The sequence below is a fragment of the Bombus flavifrons genome, chromosome 3 (assembly GCF_040668555.2).
Source record: "Bombus flavifrons isolate JBK064 chromosome 3, iyBomFlav1_principal, whole genome shotgun sequence".
Lineage (NCBI taxonomy): Eukaryota > Metazoa > Arthropoda > Insecta > Hymenoptera > Apidae > Bombus > Bombus flavifrons.
The window spans coordinates 14,660,471-14,688,338 of record NC_138444.1 but is presented as its reverse complement, the minus strand read 5'-3'; the positions used below and the strand labels follow the sequence as shown (position 1 = coordinate 14,688,338).

Below are 27,868 nucleotides of genomic sequence, written 5' to 3'. Positions count from 1 at the left end.
ATATTTATTCGAAAATTGTAGTAGCATTAAAAGCAATAAGATTGACCATCTTTCCTCTTCCTATATCACCGACTGAATTATATGCATTATACAGTTACAGTGTATTAATCAAAATTCTCATTACTTGTGTAGACTTTCATGCTGCAGTCGATGAAACAAATTAACGAGTATGGCGCATAAATCAAACCGAACGATCGTTTCTAATATCGTTGCGGTGAAAATCTAATCCACCGTTCGAATAGGTAAAAGCGTGCGTTAATCAACGTATTTATTGGTTGTGGAGACTTTCACGGGGCCACTGGTAGAAACAAAATTTTTACATCGGGTCGCGAGAGACACGAGAGACACGTTTTCCAATCCCCCGGTGGACAATGAGCTCCATCACGGTTCTATATAAGCGAAATCACAGGAGAGAACGACCCGTGGAATTGAAAATCCGTAAAGAACGACGGAGGAGTGTACACAGTGACGTATCAAGAGTGGGGAGCACCAGCTGACTGGCCTCTCGGTGAAACTGTCTCGTCGTTTGCCGCACGCCGTTGCTTTGACAGTGTTATATCAACCTCCGGCCGAGCGCAGTCGGTGTGTTCTCTTCTTTCATAAATCTCACTTCTGGAACTCAAAAGAAAGAGAAACTTCCATCGAGAATTTTCCGACGAACTGTGATTCGCATATAGAGACATTCGTGTGGGGTACTCTTTACGACAGTCTGGAACAGTTTTGAAAGATAAATAGGAAAAGCGATCGAGTGAATAAGGGAGAGGGGTAGAGGGAAATAAGGGAAGAACGAGAGGAACGTTAGTTCGTACCATTTTTTAGTTTCCTTCGTTTTTCTTTTTTCGAAAACTTGCTAGAAACTGCCAAGACGCATCGGTAAACAAGATAAAACAAACATCTAGTACCAGACACAAGGAAATCTGTATTGAGACATTCTACGAATTTGTGCTGCGTGTTTTGTGAGTGATAAAAGCTTATCGTCGCGCGGCAACCGGAGACCTTTTGGGTCAGCGCGAAAGAGGCGGATCGTTTTCCTTTTTGAAAAAGGCTCTTCTCTCCCGCCCAAGCCTGAAGAGGGTTACTTCTTCCTGGATAACCGGAAGTGGCTATTAACCAGACGAAGGTAGAACAATGTCGACACTCGAGAACATCTTCCCTTGAAGCCGCTATTCTCTCTCCCTTTCTCTCTCTCTCTCTCTTTCTCTCTCTCTCTCTCTCTCTCACACACACACACACAGACACACATACACACACACACACGTTCTTCAAGATAATAATTCGGGCCCGTTGAGTCATGCTTTGCCTTCTTGCGCTTCAACGAAAGGTAAATAAACTTTCCTCTCTATTTTCTTTTGGTTCGTTACGCATCTGAATATAGGGTCGTGCAGTTTTCGCGAGGATTCCTCGTTGCAAGACGCGCACCTCGCCAACGGTCATTACGTGCGGATTGAAGAAATTGCTGCAAATTGCGATAATCGCCGCGGATAATACCAGGGATTCGTCAAAGAAACCGTTTTCAGAGCGTGACGAGTATTTTTATACCTATTGTCGTATTTGTACTATCGTATTGTCCTTGCGTGGTTGGGCTAGAAATAGGGATAAATTTTGCAGTTGATACGATAGAAGACTGGTCGGAAAATATTGCAAAAATTAGAAAATAATAATCACAAAAGTAACGATTCTTTTAATTAATTTTGTCAGACTTTACGATAAGACTTTTAGAAAACGGACGAGACACTTAATTCTTTTACCCAAGTGAATTTTATCAATTAATACAGTAGTATTGATAAATGATATTACTCATATTGATAAAAGATAGAAGGGAAATAAAATATAATCTCTTCGTTGGAATTTTCGGCGAAACAGGAGGATCGAGGCAATTAAAAATTAATGAGAAATACCGTACAGGGAAAAATGGTATAAAATTATTGTACGAAGGTTTAACGTGTAATGGTGCGTTGAATCAAATATATGACAATGCAATTGAATATTTTGATGAACGCAGCTCAGACTTTTTCAAATATAGGTCATATTTGCTACAGTACCGACTAATTTTAAGATAAAATATTTTATTTTTTTAAATAAATAGCGTCAAATAGTTTATGAAATACAGATAAACTTGTTTACAGGTACATTCTAAGTATCTGTCAAGTTTAAAAATATCATTTATCTAGAAATTGTATCAATATAGATCATATTTTTTCGATACTGTAACTTAGATCAACAATACTGATTGATAATTTTATCATTGCTATTGTATCATGTCTAGAAGAAATTACGAGTAATTGTATGTAACAGTGTGCACTTTATACATATTACCACATATTATGTCTAATGTATAAGAGTAAAGGGAGATAAACGTAATACGATTGAACATAACTACTAACAAAACGTGGCTCAATTAAATTATAAACTTGATCTTAAGTACGTTAAAGTAACACTAGAAGAGCTATGCGAATCACCTAATTCTCAGAAATTTCGCCTGAGTTCAATTAACATACTGAAAATGGAATACTACGTATATCATCGCGCTGGTGTTTTCTTAACTTATATTTCTAGCAAATACAAAAATTGTTTCATTAACGCTAACACGCTCAGTTAATCATCGACTGCAAATCAACGCAGTATGTTTGCCGTTTCGGAAATGATTGACAGATGCAAGGTCTCGTCATCTTGTCCACGATGTAAATTATTCCGTCATCTCTTGTCCATTGTTTTATGCTTTTGTATATGGAATACCTACACGTCGCGCATTGAGAAGCATAAATACTCGGACAGATACGAACAATGTCGTTGATTCTAAGAAATATCTTTTCTTACACGCTAAACACCAATTTTTTTTTCAACTTTATACAAATACATATTATAGCTGCTGTCTAGTAACCAAAACTAACGTAAGATAGAGATAAAAGCTACCGCTCAACCGATGTTTAAAATCGAATTTCCCTTCTACACCAAGACAGATCAATTTACCAATACACGCTTAATACCCACACGTATATTTTGCAAACGCTGTTGGATCACGCGATTCAGGCCATTGAAGAGGCGCGAAAGCATTAACAATCGATTTTCCAGCGCGAGACACGGTGAAAACGGGACGATGATTTGTTTGTTTTTTCGCTAAATTATGTATATATGAATTATTCTGTCGTCGGAAGTGCTCTTGTATCACGTGTACGATTCGTTTCCGCGTGGAAGTCAAGTGCGTATCAGGCCTCTCGAAGAGACAAGGACAGAGTCATTAATGCTCGATGGAGAACCGAGCGAGAGAGACAAAGATGAATCGAGAGGGTAAAAGAAAGAGAGAGAGAGAGAGTGAGAGAGAGAGAGAAGGGAATCTCTACGCCAGATGCACGCGTGAGCGCTGTTTTCACGTTGAAAAATTTTTTATCGGCCGGACAAAGGAAACCGCGAAACTCGAGACGAGCGTAATAAATTCGCACGAGGCTGCAGACGGCTCAATTTCATACTAACGTCCTCCATGATGTCGATTTGCCAGACGACAAATCGTCGTTCAAGACGATTTCAAGACAGAACCTGGAGAATTTGAAATAGCGCGCTCGCGCGTACAACTGCGAGAAACCCGTGTTCTCCCGAACGGATTATCGTTAATTATTCTTAATTGCGAGCAGACTCGCTTAATTTCTGCTTTTTCCGGATCATTTAAAACGTTAAACGCATTTACTTTGCCCTCTGTCCTTCTCTTTCGCTTCCCTTTCTCCCGTTCTCTTTCTATCTCCTCGGGCGCGCTGTCTTGAAATTCTGTTTTGGTTCGAACGCCGGAAGAAGGAAGCGTGCATCAAAGATCGCCTATGCGTTATTATTTCGAACCCTCTACGGAACTTTTTATTTTCTTCTTCGCCGAACTCGTTATCGTTAATTCCTTTTAATTGAAAATTCGTTCACGCACTCTCTACCTACCGTGTTGAATTTTGTCGACGATGTACTATCGTGTTTTTCTATCCGTGTTTTGCTTTATCCTATATTTCCTTAGTGCAATCATCATTAAATTTGTAATCGATCGAGCGCTTGCACGGGTTATTAACCATGAAAAAGGAAGAGAAAGGTGTGTAAGTTCACAAATTACTATTTAGATAGATAAACGATACATAGATAGAATACATGGATAAATGAAAATTATATTTCCTAGTAAATTCCTAAACAACAAGGTTTGATTTACCAATGAATAAGTGACAAATGTATTTTTATTGACCTATGCTACGTTATTTTTATTAACCTATCTATATACGATAAATATGATAATGTTACATAACAGCTTGCGTTTGTACCAGCAGTCATCACGTTATTTATATTATCTATCACGAAAATAAAAAAAAAAAGAATAAAGCAAACATTCTTAAAGTCACGCAAATGAAAATCATTACAACATACGTATCTTTTCCGGGTATAAGATTTCACTTAGTTAACTAATGTTTCGTAATAATGTTTAAATAACATGTTTAGTCTTACCAAACGAAATACGTGATTGCATTTTCTAAAGAAGAAAAAGTAGAGTTTACGAGCGTTTTCAGTAACTTCGATAAAAATGATTGCAATCAACTGTTTTTATACGACGAATTTTTATATCAACAGAGTGCTTAACACGGCCATAATTACGGTACTCGATACACTGCAAAAAGGCGTCAGGAAAGAAAGTAACAAGAGAAAAAAGGGCGATGAAAGCAGGGTTGCGTTTGGCGCAGAATCGTGCGCGATAAAATACGAACTTCTATAGGATACTTTTTTTCAACGGCGAACATCAAACGAGTATCGAACCCTGAGAGGGTCTTCGTTTCTTTTTCATCATGTTCTTTATGGATCCATGATCGGTGATACGTTATTAGATTATCGAGGCATGTTACTCGTAATCAGGACGCTCCTATCTGTCCTATCTGTCGGCCAATTAACAAGTAGGTCATCCGCTCTTTTGCGGGTACCGAAAATGGGAACCGAAAATGGGAACCGAAACTGGGAACCGTAAAATGGTAAACCGTAACCATTCACAAAAAAACCGAACGATTCTAGCGTTTTCCACATTATTGAATAATATTATTCAACTGGACGAAAGTTTACTCTAGAATGGCTGCGATACTTAAAATTACAAAAATGTATATGATAAAGTATACTACCCGTTATAGGATGAGGTAGGGTTACTGTCGTCAGCTAAGCTTCTACGCCTTAAAAAATTCAACCTTGTTTCATATTATGATACACCTTAATACAGTCACGGAAGAATGTGGAAATATCGTGTATTTTAAGTTGAGCAAGAAAAAGTATCTGCAAGAACGAAAAAATGACTCGAATAATTTTATAATAGTTATTTGAGTCAAGAAGAGGAAGGTTACTCGTAAATATCATGTAAATCTTCTTAGGTTCAATTCTCTCGTGTTCTATTTATAAAAATATGAATTTGCACAAACATACACGATCTAAATGTCCCTATGCTGTTAAAAACAGTATTATTTTCTCACCAATTTCTATCAATTAGGTATGAGTATAAGAAGAAAGGTATTGAATCTAAACTCTTGAAAAAATTGAACAAGGCATGATGATACATCGTGGCACAGATCATACTACATTTTTTCCACTCAATCGTTACGTTAATCATATTTATAGTTTAACTTTCAAGCACGAGTTCCTTACAAAGAACTGTATTCTTCATTTGTTGCCAATAAATCTTGTTCGTTACGTCTCGATTCTAATTAAATCTTGTGATTCAGTATGCTGATTAAAAACGTTGAATCCTTTGTGGAAACAAGCAGTACTTGTAAGTTTAATTGTATATACATCGCTATAAATGGAATATTCCTGAAATGTTTATCGGTCGAGTAACGGAACCGGAGGAACAGTAAACCGCACGGAGTGCAAAGGAACCGAAAGAATTTCTATTAACGATTAACGAGGATTCAGAAGAATCGAACACAGGAGAAATTTGGTTAATGACGAATGTTAGCACACAATAGTTTCATGATCAAGACCGAATGAGATCTTTTCTCCGTATAAAATCAAGATATTTCTTATTAATTAAAGGTTGCAAATTATGTGTATACGAAATTGAAGATTAATTAGCGCAACATTGTAGAAATCGCCGTTATTCCATTGTTTTCTACGAATACGTACGAGTTAATCAAATTCTTTTCTTTAAAGTCATTGATAATTAGTTTACGTGGATATGTATGTTTTAATCTTGAAGAAACTTGATCTTGTACCAGTGGTATTTAATGAGCGATAATTTATTCGTCGTAATCATTCTGATCATAAAAACCTTTCGTCATTTCTTCGAATACATTTTACAAAAAATCTATAAAACAAATAACTTAAACCCTGACATTTACGGTAATACAAGTATTTGTATGTTAATATCAAATTACTATATTACAATAAAAACAGACGTAGATCATAAAATTAAAATGCTACGAAGAGATTACTATTTGTCTTTTCGGATTGAAAGGATCGTAATATTTTATAATAAAACTAGAACAAAGGAACAACAGGTAGGTACTGGGGGGAAAGCAACAATTTTATTGCCCGGAGAGATGAATCTCGTTCGAATGGAATTGTCTCGCAGACGAACGGTCGTGAATACAAATTTCCAGAAGTGGCAAAACTTTGGAGCTTGTTTGGTGTGTATACGTAGTTGGTCGAGTCTTCCTCAATTTGTAGTTACATCGAGACCCAAGCAGTGCATGCTAGAAATTGGTATTGATTCCGACTACATAATAGAGCCACACGGCGGTGTACTCATTTTCTGGCTAACTACGGAGAATTTCATCGATCGAATTCCATCGGGCTGTTGCTGTTCCAGGTAGAAATTGATTCGCCGAACGGTACCGCATGTCGATGCATTCCTGGTCAATACCCTTGACCCAATGGGGAATTTGGCGATTTTGGGGTCGCTAAATGCTATCTAAAATTGAACGATAGATCATCTACATAAAGAACATAAAATCTTCATATGATAAAAATTAGAAATGTAAGAAATTTGTTGAAACTTCTATCAACTATTTCTTCGATTTGATTTTTTGATCTAAAGATTGATTTTGTGCACCTGTGTTTGTTTGAAAGTAATATTAAAATCTTGCTACTTCTACGTGTATAATAACGAGGGAAATATTATTAAGATGATAGAAATGCAACTTTAATGAACTTTAATCGAATGTAACGTTCATCTAATAAAGACTATCTGAATGTATAAATATACAGTGTGTTCCATAGATTTCCATATAACTTTAACTATTATATTCTATAGTTGAAAATGATAGAGAAGTGTGTAGTTTCAGTAGAATATGACACATAATGACATTAGCAGCAAATTATTATTTCCTTCAATTTCACATTTTTATCAAGATCTTTTAATAGATCATTTGTGAGTCTATTTTTATGTTTAATTTCTACGGATGCTCGTAGGATATCCTGCATGTTTAACTTATTATTTTAATTGAATTATTTATGAAGTCTGACCGGAAGCAATCAACTTATCAACTCGCTTTAGTACCTAAGTTAGAAACAGAAAGATAACACAGCGAGATATTGTCAGCTTTTGCTACAATTTTTCTATATGGTAATTCGTTGGGACACGTAGCTCGCGAGTAATCTGCAACGTCGTGTATCAGACGCTTCGATTATAATTGTAAAGGAAGATATTTCGTATTCGTGCAAGGTAGATTTTTCATTTAAATAATTGGATTCGTAGCTGAAATAAAAACGATCGAAACATCGGAATTCGCGTGGTGGAACGTAATGAAATTCGTATCGTGTTGATAGAGGTGGTACTACTTTGTTTAAATACCGTAGACTCTTCAATATGGGTAACCATAGAAACAAGCATTAACATCCTTCTATGGGGTATCGCATATAGGCGGATGTGGCGTGATCACGTGTGTGGAAAGTATTTACTTACATGCTATCGCACGTGTGTGCTTCGTACACCGTGACGTAATTCTGTTTATCGTAAGAAAATGAAGATATAAAAACATGGGATGTCAGGAGTAAGGAGATACGTACTAAGTCACTGGATCGGAGTTAAAGTACAAAAAAAGAATTCATTGCGTACGTTGTATGCATAATATATATGCATATTATATATGCATATAACAATTATCACTAATCAACACTGAAACGAAAACGCTCAAAATAAAATTGTAATTTTCGCAATGAAAGAAACCAATACGTACATATGTATTTTATGATACGCATTTTGTGCTAAGAGATTATTTTTATCAGATCTTTTACCTTGAAAAATCATTGCATCGTACATGATTGAATTTAACTCGATACACGCTTTCATGTTGTATAAAAAAGTATTTTGCCCTTAGAGTGTATACTATCGATTATTTTATAAACAGGTAATAAATACTATAGAATGTAAATATAATATTTCTGTCTATGTCAATAATTTTCCGATACATAACTGGTGCGATTAATTTTCTGTACAGGTGCTATAAATACTTTCCACTGACTTGGCGATATATGCTACGAATTTGAATATTTTCTACCCAGACGACAGATGTCGATCGATCGCTGTCAACTAATCGCGATCGTTCTATAACGGTTCACTCCTTTTCTCTGTTTGCTTCATTTGTAATCAAGTGCACATATACGTATGTATGTAGAGAGGTTTGTCAAAGCAAACGTGCATACGAGCAGAGGGGAATTTTGCTCGGAGGTTTCCTGTCTTCGTCCGGGATATGACGATATCCCCCCTGCTTGGCCAGTGGCGTAAGCAACCATAAAAATATCCGTGGTACGTGCGATTTCTGATAAAAGCCATACTATTCAATGACAGATTATGTAACCATTGAAATTTGTTTAAAAAAATTTGCTTCCTTTAAAATATTTCAGATATAAAATATTTTTGCGATATATCAAATGTTTAATTTTTTTTTGGGTCCACCACATCATTCGATTAAACAATTTTACCATTTAGAAAAGTTTCGTATTGCAATTTGTTCCTAAACTAAAAAGTTATAGATTTCGAATTTTAATTGTATTATATAAATTTTTGCTGGTTACCTATAAAATTTCTAACGTCTTTCGATTCGTCTATTAAAATAGTTGTTAAAGGTGAATCGTGATTGTAATTAATTAAAAATTATTCAATCTCAAATACTCGTGTAATACCGTAATCGGTACGTAACTGATACTTCACTGCTTACTTTCTATCTAAACGATTCATACTTTCTTCCTGAATGTTCAATCCATCCTCCATCGAGAGGAGAAACGCTCTGCTCCGAATCTGAATAATTAAAACGCTCTTACCAGGGTATCGCCCTTTCAGATATGTTTCACGTTCGCATGATTGTCATGTGATAGCTTACGGAAAATTAACGTACAGCGTGAGAGACTTTCACGTCTATCGTATTTTGCTTCTGCATCACGTAACCCAAGTACCGAGATACGAAACAGAAACTTAGACCTCGTCGAATCGATTACATGCATCCACTTATGAAGGAACGAAAAAAGAAAAAGAAAAGAAAGAAGAGTAGAATGCAAGAAGAGAAAAAGGGACAGATTAACCATTGAATCTTGAAATGATTTATGCATCTACGAGCACGACAGCCCTTTCTTCCCTTCGTTCCTCCTCTCGCTATACGAACACGTGCACTATCACGCGTATGTTATTCATAGAGATATATGTATAGTAGAAATAGGAGTACCCAATGACAGCTCTCTCGCTAATTCTCTGTTGTGACAAAACCACCGAGTCATTCTTTATCACTCCATCCTCTAGGATCTGAATCGTGATTACAGGAATCTGTTTCAAAAAATGGAGCATCTTGTCCGTGCTGAAAGCTATCTGGCTCACGACTAGATTCATGGTTTCATGGTCGAACGTTGGGCTTTAGTTTCTCGTCGAAAGAATGAGGTGTCAGATAATTAGTCTTTTGTTAAAGTTGAGTCATTTTAAACTACTCTCAAGAAGTAAATCTTGTTTAATCGCCGCATCTAAATATTTTCCAAGTTTACGATAATTTCGCTACTAACAACTATGTGATATTCTATTATATGTATATCTATAACTATCTGAGAACCTGCACTATATGTATAATGTATAGAGTACAATACTCTATTGGAATAGACGAAATAGAAAGTCTGGCTCTTTTAGACCGTCTTGTACGCGATGTTCTCGTTTTGGGAAAAGCAGGATCCCTGTTTCATATCGGTAATTCGTCCGTGAAACTTCTAATTTTAATGGAGCGATGGATTCGATGGAACTGTCGATCTCAACTTCCCATTGATACTAAGAGCAGCGGACAATCGCATTATATCAAATCGGTAAATAAAGTATACCCCTTCGAGTACTCCGAAACATTGTCAGATTGGATACTTTCGGATAAGATTGGAAATCCATAAACTACGTGTATAAAATTGCTTGGTTTATGACAGGATGTTCGACCAGGCCGCCAAACAAATTCAATTTAGAGATTCTGAAGCGGTTTGATGCTTTATAGGGCAAATAGGATGATGGAATTAATTTGATTAACTGACGCACGATAATTGATTAATTGATCATGGTTGATCGATAAACTGCTATATATTTATTGATAAAGTCAGAATGTTATTTTAGATGAATTTGTCCAATGTAGCTTTTAATTCTTTTCCTTTTCTTTCGTATGGGAAAACAAAGTTAAATTAATGAAGGTATATGCATGATTTAGCGACATCTAATTTGACACGTTATTAATGCTCACATGAGACTTTGCGGTATAATCCGAGGTTCGGTCATTTCCTCTTTCCACCGTTGCCGCTTTTAATTAATTTGCCTCGTTCTTAAGGAGGACAGGGCCACTGAACAATAATAGCCTCGCGTGCTCAAAGGTTTCGTATGGCGCGTGCGGGTGCGAATGGTTTCTAAATCGTTTGAACTTATTATAATATTAAGTTTCTTATTATAATATTAAGTTTCTATTTAAGTTGAAATTTTAATGAAAAAAAAAAGAATAAAAAAGCTGGGGAGAACGAAACAAAGGGGAAAAATTAATCGATAAGAGTTTCTAGAAATTATTTATCTGATTTGAATGAGAAAAAGCAATCCTGTAATTTAATGTAAGAACATATTTCGTTATGTTCGTAATTCGTATTTGTATTTTGTAAGAATTTTTGGGATAAGAATTTTACAACGTACAAATTATTAGTACGTTATATCCTTCCAGATATCACAGACCACATACTTGCACGATGCGATGTACTGGTTATGACATATCTATGGCCTAAAAAAATTTCCAACGATATTAGTTGGTTTAACGTTTCAGTGTCTTGATACGAATGAGTCAAATAGACTTTAACTCTACTCGTATTTAAGCAGCAGCAGAATGATCAGTATCATAGGTCAATTAATCATTTTCTTTTAACGCGATAGCGTCAACTCGTAATGTTGCAGAGACATACTTTTACAGATAATTTTTTTTAAGAAACTTGGAAAAACAAATTGAAATAGACAGCGACACGTTCGACAAAAATATGATGCATACTTTCTCATAATTCTTAAATGAGAAGAAGGTATCTACTTACGGAACACGCTCCTACAATTCAAATCCAACTAATACCGAACGAAATTAAATAATATGATTACATGCTCGCTTCATGCAATATGATTGCAGTTACTTATATTCCGATAGGGGATATGGAACTAATAATCGATGTAAATAGATTGCCTGCCAGCACAATTATTTCTACTAGATGTGTCTAAACAATTTCGTTAAACATGTATTTAATATTTTTATACAATTGAATAGATAGAAGACGTTATTGCATAGTACACGTTGAATGGTATCAGAGGGGATTAAATTGCTAATTAACGATTCCACTAACGTCACTTTAACAAACAAATTATACCTCGTTAAAAGAAAGCAACTGTTTCGATTCCACTCTACAACCCGCAAGCTCAAGGAGCTTCCACAAGCAAAAGTAGCACTGAACATCTTTCTTCCAAGCAGACAGGGAGACTTCTTTCTTGTATTCCATGCGCGCCACTTTCAGTGCCAGTTTCGACTTAATGGTCGCATAACTTTTTAAAGCGACGTGCTCGTCCCCGGTGGCCCTGATCCTCGCTGTGTTCCGCGATTAATTTGCTCAGGTTGTTAAGGAGGCCACCGAGCTGTGCACGATATGGTTAGCCCGGTTTAGTGATTGGCCAGGAGACGAGGAGACCAAGCGTGCGTTACCATATCGCGACGTGTCATGTCGCGGCGATGCGTCGTTGGTACGTGCGCTACTCGCCTGGTATTTAAGCCGCGTACGTACTTGCGCACACGTTTCCCTTATTAAGCACGCACGCCACTGCGTATCCCGACTCATCAGCCACTCGGGAATGAGTGGCGTGCTTACCTACGCGCTTAACATACATTGCCAAGCTATTTCTTCGCGGTCTTACGATTAGTTATGCTACGCTTCGATTAAGAAGCGTCGTTAATACGACGACTGGATAGTTTCGAGCAAATTAGTGGCCGACTATTTCCTTGAACTTAATAAAGTATAGTTTGAGTTAGGTTTATAGAGAAGTTGAATAACTTCAAATATTTTATTTTCATTTGATAGATTGTATAACGTTTGTTTAAGTCTACAGGGATTCTAAGAGGTGTTTAGAAAATTTAACAACAGTAATTATATATTAATGGCCGCTCACACACCAGCATTGCTTCGAAGCTGATATAAAAAAATAATATCAACGTTAATAGTTAATACTCATATGATCCCAGCGTAGCGCCATCGGTTGCCATAGTATTTAACACTTTTGCTTTGAGAGATAATATAGAAATATGTGGCGACAGAATGTCGTTTTCATAAAATGTCAACTAAACATCATTTTGAACGAAGTTTAATCGATCTTTATACGAAATACCTTAAACGGGAACTTCTGTAATATCAAAAGATTAACGTATTCGTGAAAAAACTAAAAATCGTTCTATCTAAAATCTAAAAATCTAAACTCTAAAATCTAAAATCTAAAAACTTCCAAATCGTTTTATCGACCGAAAATCCTGAATTACGCATTTAGATCATACGTTCATCCGATTATGCCATTAGTATAACGTGCAACCGGTAGCACGAAAAAGCGTTGAATATGTACTCCTACAGACCTGCTAGAAAAATCGAACCTGTTTATACCCTAGCTTCTTTCACTTTCTTCCATTCGATAAACCTGCTTATTAGACAACTATGCGTCATACGGTTTATCCAGAGAACGTTACGCGTGAGACGGACAAAAGCCGTTCTGGTGAGCAATTTCTTCTAATAAAGGCGAACTAGGAGTGGAAGAAAAAGTCAGTACCAGTCATAAGTCGTGGTAACATTTGACGCATAAAGTATCTGGTGGATTACAAGTGTCTATACATGTACATACGTAAGTACGTGAGCACATAAGTAACTGGTAGCAGAGTCATCGTGATCATGGTTGTCGGTTTGCCTATCGTCGCAGCGACGAAAATTAAGGTTGACCGAAGGAAAGGGGAGCTCGAGAGGACCGTATGGAGGGTCATGGTGGGAGGTGGTGAGGGTCTCAATTGATTTGCTGGAATTGATGCACAAAAAGGCCTTTAATAGACGTCGATTATCTTCGCCCACGGTTTCCGACGATTATCCAATCGTGTACTTGAAAGAGGTGCAAAAATCACGACACCGCGACAATATTGGAACGATGCATCGCGGAAACTGACGATGGTCTAAACAGACACTAAAAGTCTTGTACTTCAGAGACAAGCGAACAAAGAAGAATATGTACGTGGAACAACAACGGCAGAAATTTTGTCACGTAAATTAGGATGCTTGTTATTTACTACATAATTATATATTCTGTTGAGAATTTGAGTGATATAAAGTCAGTTTATTGGTAATATCCATAAAATAGTATTTGGAATTTTGTAGTATCCAATGAACCCCAAGTAAAAAGCAATATAAGTGCTAACGGATGGGCCATACACCCGTAGTTCTTAATTAAGAAAGGTGTACTTGACCATAGTCATCCACACCTGTGTGAATACCAAAACGTAGTATAAAAGGTAGTCGCTAGAGAGTTGTACAGAGAGTTGTAACGACAGTCGAAGAGAGTAGAGTTGTAAGAAGAATCGAAGAGAGTAGAGTTGTAAGAAGAGTCGAAGAGAACAGTGTTGACAGTGCGGAATCGAGAAGTGTTGTAAGACTTTTTCTTTTTGAAAGTGTCGTAAGTTGTTAATTGTTATTGTTAGTTAAAGCACATCACTGCATTAAGTTCATGTTAATTAACCATTGTTTCCTGTTTTATAATAAATAACTTAGAAAGAGAGAGAGAGAGAGAGAGAGAGAGAGAGAGAGAGAGATCAAACACCAGAGATAAGGTGTAAGATTTTTCTACTCTCTATAATTTATTATTATAAAAAGTTCGATATATTTTTTGTAATTATGATATAATAGCATGGCGAAGAGTGAAACTCTAATTTTTAGTTGACTATGAAACTAAACGAATGATAATTTTAGAAGTTGAAATATATGATTGAACTTGGATTCTCAAAAGCTTGAATTACATCTTGATGAATCTTAACGCATCGTATGCATATGCTGATTGACGTCACTAAAGTACGCGAGGGCATTAATTTAAAATACGCTACGTATATAATATCGATTTTATCAATATTTTTAAAAACTCGAAGACTTGGTAGTTAGTCTTGGGATTATAACGATAACATCGATTGCTATGAATAAATTGATTTTTAACCGAGTAATAAAGATATCTCCCGAAATTCGTTTCAGACTTCGATAGAAATTAATAATTCTATCTACATCATTGACCTGAATGAACAACTTAAACGAATATTTTATAATGATTTAATCAAAATTTATTTTTGTCAAAGGCTACTTGAAAAAATCCATCTCGTGTAAAATAAATTTTTTAAATATCTGGTCAAAGGCACCTTAATTTCTTTTACGGTTTGTGTTGTGCATGGACAAATGGAAAGAAACACTTTGTGGTGCATACATTATTATGGAACGCGGTCGTACTTTTGCGATACAGTGAGAGAGAACATTTGCAGATAAGACTCGCCCTATCACACGCATTTCAAGTAGTAAATGCACGTGAGGTTTGCGAAGCGTGGGGTGGTTTGTGTAATGTCAGCAACGATTACTGCTTTATCGAAAAAATGGTAGTGAAATCGCGACTGTTATCCACGTCGTTGGTTCTTCTTTCAGTATCCGATAGATCATACGAACTAATTCTCTCTTGACACGGAATTTCCTTGAAGCAAATAACGATCTCTCAGCATCTTGTTTGAAGGTGTCACGATGTATAACGATCTATAAGATTGGGTGATATGTCGTTGTTTAAATACGAGTTCCCATTTATATCGCTGTTAAAGAGAAAAGATAGTAATATTCCTACTTTTTCTATAAAAATATGTTTCTATTTTATTATTATTCTTTCATTTTAAGGATATAGTTGTTGAAAAGGAACATTTTTAAATCTTTTCTACGATCATCGAATCGACAAATCATTTCTTAGAAATGCAAAACTTTCAAGGAAACTCTCTGAAAGAAGTTTAATAACAAGTGAGACGAATATTCTTGTAGTCCATAAATGGCTTGCCATCTCAATGTCATTCGTTTACCCCACGAGCGTTAACCCATAAAGGTACTGACCCGAGAATTCTAGGCAAAGCTGTATAAACATTAACGCGATTGATTCCTGGTAAATCGGTCAGGCTATATTCATTGTCAGTCAGACGAGACGTAGATATTGTTCACCCTTTTGAGTCTCATCTTGACCGTCACTAGCAATCCGTTGGTCTACAGTCTACGATGAAAAAAGAGGAGGATCGTACTCCCTCACAGATGAGCTGAACACGACTTCTAGAGGACTTCTAAATTTATAAACGTATTTTGTAATACGAGCTGTTACCGTACCGGCGTCGATAATCCGACAGTAAAGGCACAGGGAATTTCGACATGTTTGCAATTTACAATTTTAATGAGAAGAATCGAATGCTAGAAAAGATATATCGATCGCTGTATATTTGAAAAATGTGGTGATACTTTAGACAAACGTTGAAAAAGATTCAAAAATATTGAAAAGATTAAATAAACGTGTGCTTTTTAGTTAAAATTTTGGAGATTAAAACAAGGATGTTCGATGCCTTAATTACTTCCAAATTTTATTTGACGAAGCCGTGGAGAGATATTTACTCATCGTCATATTCTTTTATTTATTAGATAAACCCTCTTTGTATTTTTTCGCTTATTCATGCACATGTCGTATCTGAATTCTACATATTTGCGCATATGCTTGCACTCTAGAATGTAATGTAATTTTAAACGGATCAAAAATTAAAGCTGGCTTAAGTAAGTTCCGCCAAATTAAGCAATGAAAGATAAAAGATGTAGCAGATAACTTTCAAAGTCTCCACAATATTGACGTAAAATTACTCGCGATAGAAAAAAAGACAGGAAATGTTCGATAATTTTAAACTTTCTATATTTTGAAACTAAATTAATTCGCTCCGATTTATAACAGCTTTTAAACTATTTACCAAATGTGCTGAGCACGAAAAGTCTGGCGTAATATCGATAAAAAATTCCATGATTATATATGAACTTCGATAATAGCTTTTGTCGATGTTAAACTATCCGTCACTGTAAATTACTTGTATCTAAAGATATAATTCTTCCCAAATTCTCACCGAACCGATTATGTACCATTAAAAGATCATTCTTTCATTTAACATTTTTCTAAAGTTCTACAAATTTTGTCGATTATTCGAATAACAGAAAATTTCGAGATCCTTTGCGATTCTAAATAAGTGGTAAGCAGCGTCACCCTGAGGATGAACCGGTGAACTAACCTCATTGATTTTTCGCGCGAACGTGCCGCCGCCACTGTCGTTTACCAAATAAGGAGAGGGCTCGAACCGCGCCACTACACAACGCAACCCCTTACGAACAGCAACATGGCCGTCCGTTGAATGACAGTTGTTGCACTCGGTACGCGTACTTGTTGACCATCCCCAGGTTTCGACGTGCACCTGTCAGCGTCATGTATTCGCGTTTTCGAGCGCGATCACGCCGACTCTTCTTCACGGTGAGTTTCTGAAGGAAACTTTTTCACATATTAACAAAATCATCTTTCGTGTCACTAAATCGTTGTCATCCTCTTTTCGACTTTCGAACAGGAGAATCTGCCGGTTGTTCCGACTATTTTATTATTTTGTGTCTGTTCGTACATTTGTGTCTATAGATATTTTTATTTCTTCGAGGATAGATTTTTCTTTGTGCTTTAATTCTAACCAGAACGCGTGCCACGAGGTGATTCGGTTAACGCGATCTCAGATGGTTCGAATGGTTTGTTTGTACGATTGATCGTGAGGGAATCGCTCCGTTCGGCCAAGAATCGTTTCGTTAGCCTACGATGGTACGAAAGCGGAGATTATCGTATCCCTACTGTGATAACATTTTGCGATCCCGGATACGCTTCTGCGTCGAATCATCGGTGGAATTTTCAACGTAAACATTTATCGCATTTATGGGAGTTATCCTCGATTGCATCCGATACGCGATCGAGCCAGCATCGTGTTGGAAGAAACGGATAATACACAGCTTTACGATAGATTGTTTTTATGTAAATAGTTTTAATAGGAACGAATGGGAACTGATGTTGCGAAGGATCGCTGGCTAATTAGGTAGATCTAAGCGGCTCAACGTGACAAGAGAAGTTCGTTAACGAGACACACCGTTTTCTGCTAAAAATAACGGAGACATTCGCCGGTACATTGGAATCTCTGCGTGCCCAATTTTAGATCTAGCAAACTCGATCGTTGTCCCCTCACGTGTGTGACAAGCATTCGTCGAGCGTTTCCAGCATTTGTCAGGGACTTTATCGTTACCACGTATCATTGATTACACGTTGCACGATAAAGGAACTTCTCATTCCATCATTCAAGTACGATTGCATTCCGCGAGTGAAACTTAATTGCCTTTTGCAAGGAAAGTTGATAAGGTTCTCTTGTTATGTCACGGAGAACTAACAAACCAGTTTCGCTGGTAATTTAAACTTATCTTTATCTAGCTCTTCGTTTCTAATTGCTTTTCATCCAAAACTCGAGTTTCTCTTCTACCACCGGAACAAATTTCTCCGCCTCTACTGGTGTTAATTTCTCTACGTTGAAACATCTTCAGTCCAGGAATTGAATACAAACGCAAAATTTTGTGCTATACCTACGAATCCTTTGGAATAAATGCTTCTAAAGTAAATACTTTCAACCTCAAGTAGCATCATCGCAAGAGAGTTTCGATTAATTTATTTAATTTCAGAGCATTACGTTTTAATTAGTATTCTGTGTTTTACGCGATAAAGAACATAAACGGCGTTTAAATACATAATACGTATCTTAATTCCGAATGCTTGAATAATGAGCAGAAAAGATTCTATAAGAGAAATGAAAATTAGAGATTTTTAACGAATACTCACACGATAGGTTGTAGTCAATAGAAATTATAAATATTTTAACGGAAAGCAGATATCTATTAGCTTCTATATTGTACGAATTTTATTTCGTTCTCCCAAAAAAATGCAACTTTTGGTTTTCCATATCATTTTTCACACAATCTTTTACTCATTTTACATCGTTTATTCTATTCCATATATTCTATTCCATATGTGTCTCTTTTTTAATTCTATTACTGTCTATAGTATCAAGCAAACGTTTGGTGTGGGACGCTAAATTTTACAAATTTTAAGATTAAATAACCTAACCAGTATTTATTCCGAAATCTCATGATATCACCTATGACCCAACGAGGGTAAAAGTTGAGGGTGAAAATCAATCAAAGCTTACGGTGGTAAGTTGGCCTTGATACGCACGAGAGGCGTTAGTCCTTGAAATCTTTAGCCGTTCCAGGTAAGGTCAACATAGATTAACTCTATTAGTTGGAATTAACAGAAGGTTCATCCCTCGTTGACGAGTTCGCAGAACTCATTCGTTCTGCGTTCCCGATACGGACACGCGGCTTGCCTAATGTGCACTTACACGTACGTATATACATACGTACAAGCACGCGTCGTTTGTCTGGAATTAACACTTCGACATGTACGCGCGGATCAGCGCAGTGATCGAGTCAGAAATTCAAATTCCGCTGTGACTCCGTGCAGTAACGACGCAAACTCCGAACGCCAGGCCAACTGTCTCACACTCTCTTCCACTCAGACTGTTTTTGATAGGTTTTGGCACTCGTTCGACCGTCCTTCTACCCTCGTGATATACCCATCAACCAGTTTTCCCAAGAGTGTTCTTGATTTTCGTGATATTCCAACTTTAGATAAACTTCGTATCATGGAGAAACTCTCACTAGACTTTGATTAAACTTTGATTAGAGACCGATTTTAAAGCTCTACTATTTTTTTTTTCAGTCCTACGTGTACCTTTTTTTTGTAAGGATAAGCGCGATAAGTTGTTTAAAAGGAGACTAAATAATTTGTTGGATAGATAAAAGCGAGTAGCAGGTTGTGATATTTCGTTTTAACGAGCTGTTAAATTTAAAGAGACTTTAATATGTGTATTTTCATCTGTTACAGATGTCTTTCATTTTGTAAATAATACTGAATGAAAAGAAGTATCAGACTGAAGATGGGCAAGCTTTTGAGTCTTTTGGCTCGAGACGAGTCTACCTGTTGCACGCCTCAAAAGTACGATGTCTTTTTGGATTTCGAAAGTAAGTTCGACAAGCACACTCGAGCGGAAACGTTCCTTTCGGTCGTAGTTCTTGCGCGTTGAATTTGTCGTTTACAATGCTTTCCAACTTTTATTTGACAACGCAGAACGTTGCGCAATATCGTACTGTTTGACATTTGCGAAGAAAGCTTGTTTTCAAAGACTAATAGTTGGCTCTTATCAAATTTTTTTAGATGCACAACCTTCTGAGATAGAGCGGGAGACCTTTGAAGCGGTGCAAAGGGTTCTGAAAAATTCAGAATCTATCTTAGAGGAGATTCAGTGCTACAAAGGGGCAGGGAAAGAAATCAGAGAGGCGATTTCGGCGCCCACGGAGGAATGTCAACGAAAAGCCTATCTGACTGTCGCCCCTCTGGTTGCGAAGCTCAAAAGATTCTATGAATTTTCATTGGAACTTGGTGAGTGTTAATCTCTCATATACATATTCCTTTAATCATTTCCTATATTTTGAAACGTCTTAGGCCATTTTATAAAATCTCGTTTCATTAAACGGAACGTTTATCGATATTATTAAAATTCATTGTTTAAAATAGCACGATATATATCTGTAATAGTCAATTAATATTTAATAGTAAAACGTCAGAGGTGTCTAATAGTATAATCTTACAAGATAAACAAATAGAAGATTACGTAAGCATAAAGGTAAATTATTTCCGTATATATGTATATGTTATCGTGGGTAATTGAAAAATTGCGGATCCACAAGGCTACTGGCTGTGCGAGGGTACCTTAACGCAAGTTTATTCAAATAAATTCTTCTATGACACGATTAATTTTCCTCTCGAAGACTGACCATTATTCTTTCTGAAGCAAAAACTATTAATTCCTTCAAAATCCGTGGTACAGGCCTGTCGAAGTTTTTAAACGAACATTTATTTTTTGTATAGTTTTAATTACGATGTCATTCGCTGAAATTAAATAAGAACGTAAGAACGTAAATGTCGATACTGGTTCAGTAACGAATCGCCAGAGATTGTTGTTTAGCCTCAATGTAGCCTGAATATTCCGGTTCACACGGTGATTGGAAATCCAATATCGTTGCATCGGCACCAGCGAAACTCGCAACCGCTTATAAACTTTAGGGGCATTTATTGCCTTTATTTTGCATAACGTAGTAATAGTTATCCAAGTGGAAGTGAAAATGTTCGCCACCTCGTGAACTATTAATACCAGAAGCGTATCATCTGGACAGAATCTTTCCTTCAAAAACAAATCTGGAAACTCGGTAATAAAAAGGATAAGGTAAAGAGTTAAAACGAATTTCTTCGACGTTTTTTGCTTACTGACCTTTATATTCCTTGAAATTTGAATATTTCTTCTTGTGCAGTTTGAAACTAGTATTTTGCATAACTTATTATTACGTAAGATTTTAGTCAGGTAAATTAAGAGCTAATAGTAAAAAGACGAATGCTTCATGCTGAAACGACAAGGCAATCATGTAACTTGCGATCAACGAAAAAGTGATTTCACGTGGAAAAATAAATCTACAGCTTGGAATAAAAATTTTGTTTATCGAAGTATCCCTCTTTTATTTCGAATATCATTTAAGAAAGAGGCAAGGTGATCTCAGTTTTTTATGGAAAGGAAGTTTTCTTATGCATTAACAAATTCTTAATTTTATTCCAACGAACCGTGTCTACGAACGATGTCAGCGAATTTATCTTTGTAATACTTTTTTTTATTTAACTAATAAAATCAGTTGAAACACCATGGCAACCGATTCACAGATAATTCTGCACACGTGTAGTAAACAGAAAAGAATTCTTAACCATTCGACGAAGTAGCAAAGAAAGGAAGAGAAGGAACAAATTGTTCGAGATTAGGAACCGTAAGGCTCATCTTGCAACTGCTTTGATTTTTTCCAGAAAAGGTAGTACCAAAGATCCTGGGTGAACTATGCTCTGGCAACCTCTCGCCGACCCAACATCTCGAGACTCAGCAGGCTTTGGTGAAACAGCTGGCAGAAATTCTGGAATTTGTTTTGAAGTTCGATGAACACAAGATGAAGACTCCCGCTATTCAGAACGACTTCAGTTATTATCGAAGAACATTGACCAGAGCATCCCTGGCGCGGCAGGAAAACGCCGAGAAGGACCTCGTGGTTGGAAATGAACTCGCCAACCGAATGTCCTTGTTCTACGCCCACGCGACACCCATGCTTCGTGTTCTGAGTCACGCGACCATTACTTTCTTGATGGACGTAAGTGGTATTGCTTCTCCTTTTTGAACTCTCCCCTATCTATGCACCGTTTCTCGACAATTATCGACCCATCCGGAATCCAATCGATATTGATTGCTAAGAATTCCGATTGAATGGAATTAATATAAACTAGTACTTTGTAATAGAAACGAAAAATATTGTTTCTCGTTTGTGAAAAAATCCTTTTGCTTATATTTCCTAAGAAGATATACGTTTTCCGACTTGTCATTCTTTCTTTCCAGTTTGGATGACTACTAGGATTTTGTGGTTTGACTAGAATAAACATTTTTGTACCTGAATGTTTGTTTCATAATATAATTACAGTATGTTTCGTTGCATATTTTTGACACTATGATAGCCAAATAAATAGAAAAGACACGAATGAAGAAAATTTTGTAAAAGTCGAGGTAATCAAGTTTCATACCTTTTATGCGTAGAATTTTTCAGACGTAATAAAAGTTATTTAAATAGCTCTTTTATTCATTATGTCACGTAAATGTTTCCTGAAAAGGATTTGGCAAATTATAATGGGCAAAGGAAAAGTGCACATTCTGTGGAACGTTGTTTCAAGCAACAAGTAAAATTCTGACAATTTTCGCGAGCTTTATCGCTTTTGAATCGTTCAACGTGCTTTAAAATCGACTTTGTTTCCGGGAGTAAACGAGCAAAAAGGTAACTTACAATAGAGAGAAGAGAAACGTGAGAGGTCTGTAGAATCTTGAAAATAAATTTACCTGCTTCGGCAACACTGAATAGGCGGTATTGTCGCAAAATCCATTCTTCAAGCACACGTGTGTACGCATAGCGTATATGTGTGTTTATATATATAGTTGGCTTTCTACTCTACGCAATACTAGACACTCTGCTTTGTATCTTGCCTCGTAATTAATAATTAACTTTCCATTTTTCACCCCGAGTCTTCATTTTGGAGGAGGACAAAAGAACGTTGCGTTTCCTCTTATAAATATTAAAACGGGGTAGCTTCGTTAACGGCACGAAACGCGCGGAGGGACAGTGTACGAAGAAAATAGGTCGATATAAATAATGACAGGCACTGAAGCAGAAAATTAAAAGCTATTATTCCAAGTGATTCAGGGTAAAACAGTTCTCGGAACATTTACCCGCATAATGGATAACAGATTCATTCGCAATAAATCTGTAGATGTGTATTTTAATTGGTACCACAGAGGAAGTGGTTATTCGTTTTACGATATAGTAAGTACTATTAAATACTGTGTAAGCCTTCAGCTTACGAAGAAGTATTTTTCATACTGTGTAGTATATTATCGTGCGTAATTTGTCGACTCAGATATTCCTTTTGCTACAAAATTAAATAATTAATGCAAATATAAAAGGATAGCGCAAGTTTCGTATGTGTATGCTTAACAAGACTGTTCCAAACAATTCTACGTTATGTCGACACAATAAGCCAGATAATAGATACAAAACACACGATAGAAGTTTAGAATAATCGACGTACGATAGATCGATACGATTCTTATTCGCATTCGTATTGATAATATTACAATTCCTTGTTCACCTTAGACGATTATCGTTACAATAGCTGGTGGCAGCTGTAAGAAAGAATGACAGAAGTATCGAGAATAGAGCAGTATGATATACTATTGCCGTAATATTTATATTTTATTGTAATTTGTAGAAAATTTGTATTATATTAAATTTCAAATATTTCGTACTTGTTTCAGAACGAAGATGTAGCACGCGAAAACATCACCGAAACGCTTGGTACCATGGCCAAGGTTTGCCTGCGCATGTTAGAAAATCCGTAAGTAATGCATTGAACTGGCAGTCGAGTGGAAAGAACATTCACTTAGTTTAGAGGAAAAGATCTCTAAAGAAAGATAAAGAAACAACAACAGTTCGAGATGAGATATGTTATTGTTCTTAGGAATCTACTGGCGCAATTCCAACGGGAGGAAACTCAACTCTTTGTTCTGAGAGTGATGGTAGGGTTAGTGATCCTTTATGATCACGTTCATCCCCAAGGTGCCTTTGTTAAGGGTTCGAATGTCGATGTAAGTATTAACGTTTATTGCTACGTGTATTGAAAAATGGATATATTTAATATTTCCCTGACGTCAATTGATGGATCGACCTATTTTAAGAAATACTTTAAAAATATATGTAGCAAATACGTGATGAAAGGACAAAATATTCTAGATATTTATAGCCGAACAGAAATAACGTCGGGTTAGATTATATTTATAGGAATAAGAATCCTAGTATATCTATAATTATATTATTTATGATATTATTATACATATAATTTAAAACTTTATATAGAATTTAAACACGAGATTCTTGGACACATACTTGTATGGTTTCCACTAAAAGTATATTATTTCTTCAGGTTAAAGGCTGTGTGAAGCTGTTGAAGGATCAACCACCCTGCAAAAGCGAGGGCCTTCTGAACGCTCTCCGTTATACTACCAAGCACCTGAACGAGGAGAACACACCAAAAAACATCAAGAACCTGCTAGCAGCATGATTACCGAAGCAACGTGGCTGCTGCATCAGAAGCTGAGACAGTTGGCTGTTGATATGTCAGAAGCTAAACGAGCGATGCCATTTATTTTGTGTAGCGTCACGAGGATATCGAAGATGATATCCTCGGCGACTCCACATGATCCAAGAGCAATCTCCTGTTTCTGATCGTGGCTGGGTGGTGGACCACTAAAAACGTGTCTTTCGTAACCGAGTCTATAGCTGCCCTAAAACTGCCGAATTCTACATACCTTCTGACAAAAAAAAAAAAAGATAAAAATAAAAAAAAAATAAAAAAGTAAAAAAGACAGGTAGGGAAATCGTAGAAAGGCAAAAAGAAGAAAAAAATATCGAAACGACTGAACATTGGAGGAATTGCTAAACTCGTTCTTAAGCGATGCCTTTATCGTCGTTACGAGTGCGAAAACATCTAGGAATTATTATTATAATATTACTATTTCCCTCTCTATCTCTCACATACAGATACACAGACACACATGATACCTTGATTATTATCGATCATTACTATTATTGCGATTTTTGACGTTTATTCCAGTTATTATTGTCATCCGAAGTATTATTGCCCTGACTAACTTGTCACCACGTGTATTAACATTGTATTTGTCTTCCCGGATCAGGGAGGAAGGGATCGAGTTAATTAGAGCATATCAATAACATATATAGGATAATTTTCAATGATTGCAGACGATTCGCAATGTTACAATGAGAGGTTTAAGAACGTTGTAAGATATTACACAGATCTTTACCAATTGTTTTCGTTGTTGAATGGTTGTCATCCGGGCGAAGAGACGATCAAAGAGAAATTGTTATAAATACTGGGACTGGATATCGATCATTGGAATCGAAAATCGGGAGTGACTCTTTATCTTGTTTTCTTAATGTCGATATATTTATTACAGATTTGTTTTATCTCTTTATTAATAGTTGAGACAAATGTACTTTCTTCTTTTGAAAAGAATTTATGTTGCTGTATTTCCTCTCATTTTTTCCAGCTTTTTGTTCGTTTTTATATAACAGAGAATTAAGAACCAAAGATGTTGTTATGCTAACGTTTATATACCTATCATTGATTTTATTATAAATTTGTTATTGCAGTATTTCCGAGAAACACGTTATTTATACCGCCAATGAAAAAAGTTATCGGTTCACGCGAATATATATACTTTGCCATGGGGAAAAATTGTCAATGTTCTCGCGACAAACAAATTCATATGTGAACGACATTATTGTTGGCGCCGGCATCGCGTCGCACACTCTTTTTCTAAGTGCACATTTAAGGATTCTAAACGTACGTGACCGATCTACAGTGTAGGTTTTCTTGCATCAAGAATTTTACTATTTAGATATCCGATGTTATGAAATTATATTATTTAGTACGCTATCCGTTCTTAAAAGCTGTCTGGCGCGCTTTGTGAAATTTTAGTAAAGTTACTATTAATTAAAATTAGTACGAAAAATGATTAAGAAGTACCAAATTTTCCTATTTTCCAAGTGAATCGATGAATTTCTTGTCTTTTGCATTTGTCCAAGCTATTTAATAATTCGAACTTAAATGTAAAACAAGGTTCTTATAAATACCTATGATTCCACATTCCATTTTGGATTCTAAATTTAAACAACAGGTGGACACGAGACGGCTTTTAAAAACGGAATTCTCAAGCGTTAGTTATAGTTTGAACTTTTTCAGTGATATTTATTATAATCTTGCGGTTGTTGCTTTCATACGAACCTAATTACGGTTACATTTTTTTACTTTTACTACATAATTGCATCTTTTACATCTTTTGATACCATTTTGCAAGACAGACTGATGACAAACTATTTTCCGTATAGCATTTCATGTAACTTATAAATTGCTTGTTGTAAGCTTAACTATCAAAAAATCGATTGATCGTTTTTAATTAACAGTATTCCCTTGTTTGTCTACCATTTAATGAATGTAATTTATATAACTTTATAGTGTGTAGTACATATACTTCTTCCTATGTAGACAAAATTTTTTAACTATAATAACAAATAAGAGCAATAATTAGACTTATGAATCTAGTTTTGCATCGAAATTTAAAATATTTTAGAATAAATTATAAGTAAAAATTCTTTAACTTAATTTTTAACTGATATTACTGAATGGCCACAACAGTTTGGGTTAGATTTAGTTCGGTTTAGATTATATTCAGATTACTTAATTGCAATTCGTATTTTATATCTTACACGATTGCACGTGTCATCGATGATCTTTATCAAGTAAAACACAGAGTACGAAATCAAGTGCTTTAAAATGAAATAATTTAACCTAAACTGCTGTTTCGATCACTTTTCTAATATTCAACGATATTAGTTGAGAATTAGAATTGAAATAGAAAGAATACTCTATGTAAAATTATTCAATTTGCGCTGTTTTTATGCACAGTGTCAGGTAAAAGAAAGTTTAGAAGCGATAGAGTACGACAAATTACATTAATTTAATAAATGGAATTATATTTACGAAAGCGATGAATTGTATTTGGTAAATACAATAGATGACTGTTAACCAAATGATTAAAAGTGTCTAGTACAAAAAATAAACTTTCCTTTATATACGTCGCTGTATAAAGAAAGTAAAAACGTAATAGCAAATATTATACTTCCTCTTTCTAAATATGCAGATTATACTTGTACTCGTATGAGTGTCGCGTTTATCTTCCAGCGATTTTCTTAAAAATGATCAATCGATGTTCCATTTTCTTAATCACAGCACGAACGGAAAAAAAGACGGTTGCAAGATTCCGACGTTTATCATAAAATAAAGGAAATGTTACTAACGTAGTTATAGAAATATATTGATTTTTACAATCGCGTTAATGATCGATACTCAAAGGTTTGTTACGCTTTCCTCGATCCGAAAGTTTAGCTGCATCGTTTGTACAAAAAGGATCAACGAGGGAGCACGAAGGTTACATAAAAGAAATTTAATATAATAATACAAATATCTCGTGGAATACTACTTTCAGAGCGTAAAGAAAACTAAATTCTACGTACAAGATAAAGATACCTGTGTGCGACTGAAAAATACAAACGTACGAACACATTTTTTTATAAATACAAATATTTGCATTTGTCTGTCGGTGAATTTGATATGAATGTTAATTTAATCATGACTGTCTGAGAAGAAACGAAATTTATAATTCTATTGTACGCGCATTTTCATGTAAATGTATCTTTATTTTAAGTAGAACGTGACGATATTTCTAGAAATGTCGCCAAATCTATTCTGATATAATAAGTTGAATTAAGCTTATGTTTATTCAATAGATACGTTGTGCACAGAATTTCGGTTTCTCAGTGTATTTATGTTTAAGTGACATTCATGATTAATACCTTAAGATTATTGCGCTATATTATCTATTTACAAACATTGTTACTTGAAAATGAAATTGTAGAATCCCGAAAGTTAATAAAATACATTATATAAATA

At 35.7% G+C, this 27,868-nt stretch overlaps 1 protein-coding gene and 1 long non-coding RNA gene across 6 annotated transcripts in view; one reads left to right on the top strand and one right to left on the bottom strand.

Moving 5' to 3' along the window:
• LOC138178114 (uncharacterized) overlaps positions 1-27,868 on the bottom strand; it is a 176,795-nt gene that overhangs the window by 78,090 nt on the left and 70,837 nt on the right. The gene's annotated exons all lie outside the window — the stretch shown is intronic.
• LOC138190216 (CYFIP-related Rac1 interactor B) lies at positions 543-27,868 on the top strand. 5 transcript variants are annotated; one of them, XM_069132848.1, is made up of 7 exons: positions 543-1,120; positions 19,532-19,668; positions 19,862-20,086; positions 21,554-21,888; positions 23,595-23,674; positions 23,798-23,924; positions 24,260-27,868. In XM_069132848.1, exons 2-7 carry the CDS (start codon positions 19,560-19,562, stop codon positions 24,395-24,397), a joined length of 1,014 nt encoding a protein of 337 aa, XP_068988949.1. In that variant the 5' UTR covers positions 543-1,120; positions 19,532-19,559; the 3' UTR covers positions 24,398-27,868. The 5 variants fall into 5 exon arrangements, with proteins under 5 accessions (XP_068988949.1, XP_068988952.1, XP_068988950.1 ...); XM_069132851.1 differs by lacking the exon at positions 543-1,120 and adding an exon at positions 1,300-1,321; XM_069132849.1 differs by lacking the exon at positions 543-1,120 and adding an exon at positions 16,859-17,041.